The 12,405-nt window shown below is 44.8% G+C and overlaps 1 protein-coding gene across 1 annotated transcript; it reads left to right on the top strand.

The window, feature by feature from the left end:
* The first annotated feature begins 437 nt into the window (after positions 1-437).
* LOC103358902 (visual system homeobox 2) lies at positions 438-11,831 on the top strand. The gene is made up of 4 exons (XM_008284054.1): positions 438-877; positions 7,275-7,326; positions 11,035-11,215; positions 11,422-11,831. The coding sequence occupies exons 1-4, from the start codon at positions 438-440 to the stop codon at positions 11,829-11,831; spliced, it is 1,083 nt and encodes a 360-aa protein (XP_008282276.1).
* Positions 11,832-12,405: the final 574 nt, after the last annotated feature.

Raw genomic sequence — 12,405 nt, 5'->3', positions numbered from 1 at the left:
ACGGTTTGATTCGCTTTCTGAGGGAGATTTGTGCCATCAGTGAGTTTGTAATGGGCTCACAATGGAGGTGTGATGTTGTTGTTGTTGTTGTGTTTACTGTCAGGTTGTTGCTTTTCTTCCCCCAGTGTGCCCGTTCCTTCCCACAGCCTAAATCCCATCCTCCTTCATCCATACAGTCCTGAGGAAAATGCAGATATGTATTCAAGAGGGCGTCTGATGCATCCATGATCCACAGGAATCCGGAATCCTTGCAGCTGATTGGCTGCTGCGTCCTGCCTCTTGTTGGGATGGACCTGTTGGATAAAAGGACCATTTTCTAAAGGACTCCCGTGTGTTAGGCTGAGGATCATGCACTGGGGACCATCCTGGAAGACGCTATAATAAGAAGAAGAAAGAAGAAAAAATAAAAGGCCTTTCAAGGAAGCATCGCAGCAGCCATGACGGGCAAACCAGGCGCCGTGCTGTCGGAAAGTTTACATCTGCCGGAGAAGACCTCTCTGGGCGGGAACGGAGGGAGCCACCAGCCGAAGACCACCGCCACCCATCCGCCGCCCAGGTGCACCGGTTTCGGCATCCAGGAGATCCTGGGGCTCAACAAGGAGCCGTCCGCGGCGCCGAGGAACCCGCTGGGCTCGCTGCCGGCCGGGGCGCACCTGATCGCCGCCAGGTCCGTGCTGGGCCCCGCCGGCGTGGGCGTGGGAGTCGGGATGGGATTAATCGGCCCCGGTGGGATCCCGTCGTTTTACAGCCAACCGGCGTTTCTGGAGAGCGTGCTGTCGGAGGGACCGGACGTCCACCTGCAGCCCCACAGCAGGTCCGTGGGGCCGCTGGACACCAGCCAGTCCGCCAGCTCAGGTGATCCGAGCCCGAACAAAGAGTAGAGCCGGAAACAGAACAGGCAGCAGGGATGTGTGTGTGTGTCTGGGTTACACACCGGGTTACTGCCAGTGTGTTTAGTTATTATTATTATTATTATTATTATTATTATTATTATTATNTTCTCCATGAGCTAACCACAGGAACCTAAATGCATTACTAGTTTAATGTATTGTGGGTGTCTGGGTAACTTCATGACAGTGACAAAACTGGCACCCAGCAATGGTTTTTGTACTAGATTATCATCAGTTATCAGCTTTATTCTGCTGCCTTGAGTGGTACCAAAATGTTATCTGGCTCCTACATTAACCAAGGCATTCCTTTGTCCTTTTCAGCTGTAAACTTTCATACAACTGTGTTATACCCCAGATCTTTGATATGTAAGTAAAAACAGCATCACTTAGTGCATTCAGAGCGAAGGACCACCTGTTGTGGCTTCCGTCGTACCCCCACATCACCTCTGCTCGGCCGCGGTGCCACCTGGCGCACACCCAGGCTGACCCCTGTTGCGTCGGCCGGCGTGAAGGTGAGACTGAAGGTCACCCTGCCCCGACAGCTGCTAATGGGCCCACATTCACCAGCGCCGCCTCCTCCTCACGCTCAGGATCAATCTCCGGCCTATTAGAAGCATGCCGCTGCTGAATATGATTGCATTCACTGGGCCCCACTAGTGCTAATGTGCCTCCATCAATCCATCAGGGCGGGCTGACCGCGGGGCGGGCGGTTATGAAGTGCCTGAGCTGACAGCCGCTGAATGAGGAACAGGGGATGCTTCCCCACCGCCACCGCTCCTTCCTCCTCCTCCTCCTCCTCACCTCTACTATTTCACCGTCTTTTCAACTCTCCCCTGTGTCTCCTTGGGCTCATCGTTGCGATGAATGGCGGCATTGTGGCGTATCTCCTTCAAGACGGCACCTCCCGTGTGAGGAAAGTGAAACGAGGATGGTTCTGTTTGGAAACTCGGTTTACAATTCAGCAAGCTTGTGGCGAGTTCTCTCAAACTGGCTCCAACGCAGGCATTGCTCAAATGTCATTTCATACTGGTGGTAGTATTTATAGTCGAAATCTTCTGACAGTAGTTCCATTTTTGCAACAGGCTGACGTCTCTTTCTGTGGTGTATCTGGTAGAGCCTGCACATATCCTAAACAGGATCAGTGTTGGGGCTGTGTGAAGGAAGCGAGGCAGAGTTTAACACACACACACACACACACACACTGCTTCTCAGTCCTGCCTGCCTGCCGCCTCCCTGAGCAGATCGGAAATGACACCTCATTTACATAAAGGCATTAGGAATTCATTGGATTTTCTTTCCCAGCTAATCATAGCGCGGGTGTAAAACCTTTTAGGCTTTTTAATGAATGATTTTTGACTGATTGCCTATTAATAAGGACACCTCTTGAACAGGCATAGGCTGGGGCAGGGGTTGGGAGGTGCAGATGTGTTTGTTTTGGTGTGTGAATGTGTGTGTGTGTGTGTGTGTCAGCCAGGCGAAAATGCATTGGAGGAGGAGGGAGGAGGAGGAGGAGGCGGTGGAGGGGTGGTGGGCCCTCTCGGTTGGGACATAAAGAGGAACCAGTGGCTCCCCTGGGAAATCACAGCTCGTGTCTGCATCTTAAATATCCCCGTGAAGTATCAATAAGTGGGTAATTGAATTTTGAACACAAACATGAGCGTCAGGTGTATGTGTTGCGAGGCGTGGGGTGGTGGCGGTGGTGGTGGTGATGGTGGTGGTGGTGGAGGGGGAGGTGTTGGGCGGGTGCCTGGGCTGAATATGTGTGCCGCCGAGTGTTTCCATGCTTGAGTGTTTGTGTGTGTGTCATCTCCTCTGTGTCTCCCTCGTCCCCGGGGAGAAGGGCGGTGAAAGTGGATGTTAAATCCATTAAATAAAGCTTACATCCCGTAATAGCTGAGCAGCACTCGGAGATGGCCAGCGAGGGTCAGATAAGTCCTCTTAACTCTTAATGAAAGCGAATCGGGGCAGTCGGGGCTGGGGGTCCAGGACTCCAGTTAACCCAGGTGGTCATCTGTCTTTGCAGTTAACAGGGGTCCAGCGGCTCAGCGGGAGCGTGCCATCGGGATGGAAGGGAGGCGGCGGGGGGAGACAAAGTGATGATTACTCTCATTTTATACACAGGGGAGCGGCGGCGGGGGCTGGGAGGGGAGCAGACTGTGACAATGACACCCAGATCACTCGTCGTAAACGAGGGGAAAGTAAGATGTTACACCGCCTGCATTTACATCTGAGCCACGCGGGATTTGCCAAATGAAAATTGCAGAAGCGTCCGGATTGTAGCGGCGCAGGCTCTGCAGATTAGGAAAGAGCATTTTAAATAGCCTGCTGGCATATTTAGCTGTTTGAGGATACGGGTTAATCTCCATTGTCGTCGTTGTACAGGACTGATATGTGAGCAGCGGAGGGGAATTATTGCTTTAAAAAAATGAATTGAGCCCATGCAGTGGAGAATATCTAATTTAGCCAAAATTAACTGCGTTCACTAAACTGCTGTGGTAGATTGCGACGGAATCTGTGGCCAGTTAAGGCTAAATGATAATTAGATCGCAACAAATCAACAGGGCGAGGCGATGGCCCCCACAATCCATAAGGTGTCATTTAGTATGGATGGCAGTCGTAACAACATGCTGATTAACTTAGTGCAAAATTAGTAATTGACCTTTCTAATCAACTAAACAAATCTGTAAGTCCCCCTAATCAGTATTGATCTCCCCGGCTGTATGACAAAGCCCGTGTGCACTTTCTGTTGGTGTGTGTTTTCAGCGTGCTCCTGCATTGGTGTGTGCTTCTCAGGGGTGTCTATCGCCTGGTTTTAATGTGTGTGTTATAGAAATGTACAGCCACCGCAGCGTTTTATTATTAGTCATGTGTCAAAACAACTCTTAATTAGTCATTTGTTAAAAAACATTCACACCTACGGACAATTTAGAATCACCAATTAACCTCAGCATGTTTTTGGACTGTGTGGGAGGAAGCTGGAGAACCTGGAGAGAACCCACGCTGCACGGGGAGAACATGGAGACTCCACACAGAAGGATCCTGGGTGTCCTCACTGGGATGCGAACCTTCTAGCTGCGAGGCGACGGTACTAACCACCGCTCCACCTTGCAGCCTAAAACTGAACTTGTACGAATAGATAAAATTGCACCGTAACAAGCTACTGCAGCAAAACAAACCTTTTAATTAATATCAATCAACTATCTTCACCTTTTTTCTACGACATTAACTCCAGAATCACATGAATGACTTGTATGAGTTTTGGTGGTCCTCTGCATTTCTGTTTCACACCCTCATTTGATCTTCTTACTAGTTTTTTTTAGCGTTTTTGATTGTTGATACATAAATACCTGCAAAACTACTGACACTGCAATCACCTTAAGCTTCCTATTTAGTGCTAATATGCAGATGTGAGCATGTAGCACTGGTATAGACAGGAGTAAACATCTGCTGGACATCAGAAAGTATGAATGCTAATGTTAGCATTTAGCTTAAGTTACCATTGTGCAGCCTCAAAGAGCCACTGGTGCTGCTGCAGACACAGCCAGTGGTTCTACTATGCTTGAGTTTAGTTAGTGTTTATCTTTGATTTGCATCATTTCAATTCGTCAATGATTTTCCTGATTGGGCTGAACAATTAATCGATTGAAAAGCAATTTGAAACAATTCAGTTAGCAAATTGTAAAAGCTGTAAATTGCATTATACATTATACAAGGGATTAAACTGTCATGTCAGGGGTTTTAAAAATTAATGCCACCGTCTGAAGGTTCCTCATACGATCATGCTTCATCTGATTTATGAATTTATCACGTGGTGAATGTTGAACCGAAGCAGGATGTCAAAAAATCGGTGTCATAAATGGCTAAATGGATGTTTCAGTCAAACCATTCAATCCTTGTCCCTGGTAAAGTTTCAGCCAAACAGCAGGCCGAGCACTGGTTCCTGTTTTAATGGGCTCTTTAACGTTATTATACCAGTAATCTGAGTTTCTACCTGGCTAGGGGGCGGCTGAACCGAGCCGTAATTAATGAGACACTCAGCGGGGCGAGGAGCCTCAGGAGGAGTGGCACGGCCGTCATTGAACTGTTTTACAGTTTGGGCTCATCAAGAGACGAAGAAAGTGATAACGAGAGAGAAGCACGACACCTTAAAATTCAAAAATATTAACTTGCCACCCTTTCCCGTTCCTAAGTGACACCAGCGCGGCGGCGGTTTTGGGGTCATCCCGGTGTAATTGCTTTCCCTCGCCTAATTCGGACGGCTTCATTTCAATCTAAAGCACCCTCGGCGTGTCCAGGGGTCCGCTGATGACTTTGTTTAGGGTGATTTGAAGAGACAGCAAAGTGCAAAATGAATCCGTCCCATTCCAATTAGCATCATCTTAAACCTAATGATGGACACCTCAAGGTGATGTGGCCCCCACACCCAGATGAACCATTATCATTCCACCCAGGGCAACTCATCTAAATTACTAACTGCCCCGGGTTTTTCATTAGCCGCCGTGGGCAGGGAAGGCGGGGCGCCTCAGGCAAACAGCAGCCAGTTGAGATCCTAATCACATTCCTGTTATGAAGGCGGATGACTTTCTGCCTGATGCCTGTTTGGAATACGTGCCTGCCTGCCTGCCTGCCTGACGCTCTGCAGTCTCGTGTGATGTACAAGATTTCTTAAACGCCACTTTAAAGCCAGCGAGGCGACCCCGGCTTTGCAGCTCATAGAAAGCTGAGTGGAGCTGAGAGGCTGATCCTCTTCTTATCTTTAACAAAGAGTAATTACTGTGCCTCCACGGTGCCTCTCCGGGGTTTACGATGACGCTGCAGGAAGGTCCCTGCAGTCTCCACGAGTCGCTGAAGGGTTTGTGTTTGACAGAAAAGCCTCTGGAACGATGGAGACCGCTTTCATAAAGGCCCTTCAGTGGGGATGATTGTGTCGTAGGACTAAGTGGTGCAAACCCTGAAGCCGCTCGCTGTTGTTGGTCCGTGTTAACAAGTCGTGTTGTGTTTGTGTTACAGGTGTCAGGTGATGAAATGAGTGAACTGGTGCTTCTCAACTAACACCATCACATCCAACAGTATCTGTGCTCTTCTATTCATGTGTGGAAGTGATAAAGTCAGTGTTAATTCTACACATTTCAAATAAAGTTCCTGTGTTTTATCGTCATGTCAAATCTCCTGTAGGTGTAACCATCTCACATCTCAAGCATCAGAATCAGAAACAGATTTATTGCCAGGTGTACTTAATTGTAATTAACAAAGCGTACTGTTGCAGCCTCAGCGACCTGAAAGCAAAAGTCGGATACGACGGATCTGCATGAAGTCGTCTTTTCGGATGCCAAAGACGTCGTTGAGGTGGTTTCTGATGTTCTGACCGCCTCGTGTTTGGAAACAGAAACAGAAATGTCACGCTGGTCCTTTAACAATTAAATAATAAAACGTACAATACGAGGAATTTGTTCTGGTGGGTTGGTGCCACAGTAAATATACACTTAAGGTGCAATGTACACAATAAAAATATAAAAATAGCTAAAAAAAAAAAAAACAAAAGTAAATAAAAATAGCTGACACAAAGTTAAATTTAAAAAATAAGAACTGTAAAACTGTGGTATTATTTATTTATTATTTATATTGAGGGTGCAGATATATTGATATTTACATTTATACAGATCATCAAAAGGGTGCAAATTGAAGGTGCAACATGAGCAACACCAGCTCAGCTACTAGTTTATTAATCAGTGACGAGACCAAGAGAGAACAAGTCTGAGGACAGCTGTTTCCTGAGTGTTAGCCTGATGTGGTTTTAAAGCAAACCAAACTCGTGACTCCTCCACATGCTGTCGACCTATGAGGCATTTCCACACCTCGGATTGTTTCATTTTAGGTTTTATTTTAGTTTGAACGGTTGAGATTTAGAATTTGCAGCATTATTTCCCGTCCCGTTTGACCTGCCGTGACCCCTCTGATTTATCTCGTGACCCGTTAAGAGGATCCCAGACTGTTTGGAAACCTTCGCTGCAACCGTATCTGGTGTTCAGTTTTAGCCTTTAATCCTGTTTCGCTCGTCATCCGTCACTTATTTTATGCATTTTTACACCATAACTGATGTGACACTGAGACGGCAGTCATGCGATCAGCAAGACTCTTTGGTTGCTCCGTCTCCATTTTATGTTGTTTTCCATGTCCTCAATGAACAGATGTTTGTATAAATTGCCTCCCAGTGTGACGCTGCAGTTATTAAATACATGCTTTGCATTAATAACCAACTGTTGTGGAGTTGTAGGAGCTGCAGGCTGTAAGACTGACAGTTGGCTGCTGGTAAATCATTACAATCAAGCATCATATTCTGTGGTTGATCTAATATGTCCACTCTTGTGTCTTCTTGTCTTCCAGCCAGAGAGATGACCAGAGGGAAGTTCCTGAACATCTTGGAGAGGCCCAAGAAGTGACGATTCTTCATGCAAAGCGACCGGAAATGTTGAGGATTTCAAGGTGATTCTTATCTCTGCCGGTACGCGATGAACACATTCACAGTTCAAAGACTTTTCAAACCTTAAATCGGAGCAAAAAAAAAAAGAAAAAAAGCTCTCTCACACATCTGAGGTCTTCTCTTCCAACCCCTCGGTGAGCCCATCTCCTCCAGACAGACGCCTTTGCTTTTATTACTTTCCACTGAACTCCTCTTCACTTGATGAAATGTTCCCTATTTATTCTGACTTCTATTTTAAACATGATTTACTTTTTTTTTTTTTTTTTTTTTGCAATTTGTGAGATTGTTTAATAAACTTTTAAAATGAAAAGATGATTGCCTGTCATTTCACTTGAAAGTTTTTGCAGCTAACTTTGCTGATGCTCAACTTTTAATTAACTTCCACCCAGCAGCAGCAGCAGCAGCAGCTCTCTGCCGTGGACGTGGAAGCAGCTCTCCCGGCTATCAGGGCGCGATTTCCTCCTAATGAGCATTGGAAGCAGGGTCCCCGACACAAAACATTGCGTAAAAATAATATTGCTCATTGTCATCGCCGCTAATAAGAGTTGACGTAATTACTAGGACCATTTCTTTTCTAATTAGCACACTTCAGCGTCGTCGGAGCAAGCGGCCGGGCAAAAAGAGAATCAGACAGGCATGCCGAATGGGAAACAAAAAGAAGTCCATCGGCCGTAATTAGGTGGGACAATGCCTCGGACTGTTCTCGGCTGGAGATGTCGCTGGGGCTCTGGCCGCTCACTCCCAACAGGTTACACTTCTCCCCAGGCCGCTAATAAGCCCCTAATCGTCTTTCCGATTCACACGGACAGAGGCCTGCCATTGCCTCAGTGGCTTCACCCCCTGCCTCTCACACGGACCCTGGCTCACCCCTACGAAAGAAAAAAAGAAAATACACATTATTTACACAGTTCTGCAAAGAGTGGCTTCTGTGCTGGGACGAGGAGAGAGGAATCCGGGGAGCCCTGAACGCACCACAGACTGGTGGAGGGAACATGGCGACAGGAGGAAAGTGAGAGTTTATGAAAGTAACGATAACTAAAAATAAATATAGTGGATGTAACTGGACACTGAAGATAGTTTGTCCAATAAATCTAAAGCTGATCTGACATTAAGATTAAATGCTAGGTGTCATTCATGAGGTGAAATCATGAGTTAGCCAATAAGAGAACTTTTAGTTTTTTGTGCCAGATTGCTTCACTTCCTTTGGTTTGTGATGTGACGTTTTTCTTTTTTTTAACTTGTGTAACTTTACTGTAAATCATTCAAACTTTGCTCAACACACAAACAAGTTAACCTTCTCATTAAATGATGAAGTAAGTCATGTTTGGTTGGATAAATCTGAGTTTTAAAATGTAAACAACTACCTGATGGAACAAGTTCAGTCAACTTAAGATAATGAATTAACTGTGTTCTGTCTCACAATCATTACAGACAGACTTACTTTGCTTTCACATTTTCTCAATTTAAGATATTTTATTTGTCATGAACAACAACCAGTCACAAGCACTGATTCCATGTTACACCTAAAACAACATGTGAAGCATCTTCCAGATACTTTGAGCCAAAACTACCAACATCCCCCCTGATGTGTCCTTTTCTCATTAGAAACAATAATATGACATCCAGCCACTTTTCATTGTGAACCTTTTCTTCAAGCTACAAAATAAGAGTCTCTGGAGGAGTTTTATCTCCCAAGCAATGCATGCTGGGAAGTCTGCTCTAGATTTTTAACTCTTAAAAACTTAATGAGTTGATATTAAGTCAAGCACATACTTCACATTAAATTCAACTCACAGAACGTGTATTTACATTAAGTTAACAGGAGAAGGCTGGTTTATTCCACTAAGACTTGATGGATTATAGATGTCAGTATTTCTAAATGCATTATAAACATCATCAAAGCTGGAAACACAACAGCTCTTTAAAAACTAGTATTTACAGGTATTCGGACACTTCAGGTCCTACATGAGCAGCAAAATGTACTTTAAACATTCATTCTGCAAGAAAACACTCCAGCATTACATGTTGTCATTGTTTAGCATGTATTTATTATTAATAACAGTATTTTTTCTCACCATCAGAATCTGCACTAAACCTTTAGTTCACTTTTAAACATGCTCTCTTTTCAAATCAATCAAATCAGGTTTATTGTCATTTTGCTGAACACACACACACANGACCCTAGTGAGGATTAAGCGGTGTATAGATAATGGATGGATGGAGTTTAGCTGTTACTTTCGGGCAAAAGTTGAGTGACTGTTTTTCTAAAAATACGAGTAAAAGTCCTGCATCATGTACAGATGTGACAGATGTATCACAAGTTGATAAAAGAAAAAGAAATAACTTTCTGTTTGACAAAAGTTGTATAGTTATTTATTCTTTCATGTTTTTGCTCCTTATCTTGTGACCTCTTAAATTCCTTGAAATTTAACAGTCTGAATGGGAAAACTCACCTTTTGCTTAAAGACTAAAACAGTAAACAGTCACGAAACAAGAAAATGTTTGGGAACCACTGTTTTAATCCATCATTATCTTTTTATTTTTTTCAAACCTGTTCTGTACTATGACTTGGTCAAACAGTGTGATGCTTCTAGCTGCTCAGTGGTGCTGCACAGATTTACTCTGCAGGGGAAACGTCTGAGGTTCTTCTCCTGTCGCATGATTTTATATTTTATTTATTATTTTGCACCAGAACAGGAGGATAGAGAACAGAGATAAAGAAGAGGAGGGGATGTGGGGACAAGAGAGGGGACCAGGCGAGAACATGAAAACAACAACAACAACAACAACAACAACCATATGGAGATCACTATATCATCAGTAAATAACTACCAGAGTTACAAGCTGTGAGACAAACAGATATTATAATTGATATAACACTAGTAATAGGGGGGGAAAAAGAAAATAATAGATGAATAAAATATAATAATAATAATAATAATAAGAGGAATAAATAAATGCAGTTGTTTGGCTAATCGATGCACAACAGTGAATTATTAATCCATCATTATCAATGTTTTAGTTGTTTTTTTGCTCATGTTGCTGGTTAAATGGATCTAATTTTAACTCCTTGATGTAGGTGTGGAAATTAACTAAATAAATCTACTCGAGTAGTCTACTAAACTAAAACTTTGAGGTACTTTTACTTGAGTATTTCCATGTTATTCTTCCACTTCACTACATTTCAGAGGGAAAACGCTGCATTATTCCTACCACAGCTGCAAATTTATCTATTTTTCCTCAAAAATAGGACTATAATATGGAGCTTTAAGTGCTTTATTTTATTATTTCCTCTGCTGCTGGAGCCACACCTCATTATTCCATCCACATGGTGGCAGTCTTGAACTTCAGTGTTGCACNAAGGCGAAACTGCTCACAAATCAAAATCTCAGGCATTTTTTTTAAAGTATCTAGTTCCCCCACAACAGTCTAAAATGATCCCAGTCTGATTTAGCAGCACCTCAGCAATTTCAAATATCAAAGGTAATAAGTTATGGATTTTTATAAAGCCTTAAAAATGGAGCCTATCAGGCCTCTGCTGCAGCGACCTGGTGTCGACATCCACACACTTCTCTCTCTGACAGCCTTATTTCTTATGCACCAAAGAGGAGCAGACGGTCCTGGGTGATGGTGCTGCTAACGGATACCTTCCTCTTGTCCCAGGTTTGGTTTCAGAACCGCAGAGCCAAGTGGAGGAAGAGGGAGAAGTGCTGGGGCCGCAGCACCGTGATGGCAGAGTACGGGCTGTACGGCGCCATGGTGAGGCACTCCATCCCCCTGCCCGAGTCCATCCTCAAGTCTGCTAAGGATGGCATCATGGAGTCCTGCGCCCCCTGGCTGCTCGGTGAGGCTCTTTCCTCGTGTGTTTTATTTTCCTGCCATTCTCTCATTTTAATAGAAAGCATCTTAACTGTGTGTAGATGTTTTTATTCTGCTAAGCAAACATATTTCCCAACCAGAACCATTCCACCCACCACCGTGCATTACCACTGTCCATACAAAGCATTATATTCTAAACCGGAACTATTTTTTTTTGCTTGCTATTTTCAGTCCAAGATGGCTTACCAATCAACAGACGCTATTCTAAATCTGAATACCCGCAACTCTTTGCAGGGATGCACAAAAAGTCCATGGAGGCGACGGCTCCAACGCCGACAGGAAAGTGCGACGATGCCCCCCAGCAGCAGCAGCAGCAGCAGCAGCAGCAGCCGCCGAGCTCTCAGAGGGCAGAAGAGGCCGAGGCGGAGGAGAAGAGGTCAGATGGAAAGTCCACCATTTCTAAAGAGGAACTGAGAGAGAACAGCATTGCGGCGCTCAGGGCCAAGGCACAGGAGCACAGTGCCAAAGTGCTGGGGACGGTTTCTCACGACAGACTGCTGGAGGGCAAACAGGAGAGGCAGGAAGAGAAGGCCGCCGCCGCTGATCCCCCGAGTCCGGCAGAGGAGCAGAAGAGTCCATAGAGACGACTGACTCACCCGAGGACTCTCACGAGCCTGACTGTTGTCAGCATGTGTACGGACACGACTCACCGATCTGCAGGTTTCTCGTCCTCGTCGTCTCTCGGACTTCTTCAAGAGGAGAGAAACTCGACGTGGTTCGCTGCGGCACAGGAGACGCAAATGCACTTTTTCTGACTCACTTCCAAAACTTGTTGCGTGTCCGTCGTAGAGAAGCTCTGACAGAGTGGGAGTTAAAAAAAAGATGTACATAGATCCCCACAAGTATATCTACAAATATATATAGAGCCAGATGAGTACAGTTTTATTCAACAGCGATAGAACCGACGAGCAGCCGGCGTGTGAAAGTCTGCATTTCATCCTCGCTTGTACAGCTACTAAATGGTGACGTTTTAGATCAGAACCATCCCACCGACGGTACTCTTTTCAGAGAAGGAAAGTAATTGTTGTCCTATATTGCTCTGTATATAACTATTAATGTCTCTCTCTCTCTCTCTCTTTAAGGCACAACTCTGTTTTTTCTTGTAGTCTTAAAAAAAAAATGTTTGTGTTTTCATTTCAAAGTATGTATAACTCC

The sequence above is a fragment of the Stegastes partitus genome, unplaced genomic scaffold (assembly GCF_000690725.1).
Source record: "Stegastes partitus isolate 25-593 unplaced genomic scaffold, Stegastes_partitus-1.0.2 Scaffold8, whole genome shotgun sequence".
NCBI classification, from domain to species: Eukaryota; Metazoa; Chordata; class Actinopteri; family Pomacentridae; genus Stegastes; species Stegastes partitus.
This window is presented reverse-complemented; position numbering and strand designations above follow the sequence as displayed.

Bases quoted from the DNA above. Each gene is read 5' to 3' on its own strand.
- LOC103358902 (XM_008284054.1), top strand. From the start codon at position 438: ATGACGGGCAAACCAGGCGCCGTGCTGTCGGAAAGTTTACATCTGCCG. The intron at 7,327-11,034 runs GTGACGATTCTT...CTCTTGTCCCAG, and splicing joins ATCTTGGAGAGGCCCAAGAA to GTTTGGTTTCAGAACCGCAG. The intron at 11,216-11,421 runs GTGAGGCTCTTT...TGCTATTTTCAG, and splicing joins CTGCGCCCCCTGGCTGCTCG to TCCAAGATGGCTTACCAATC.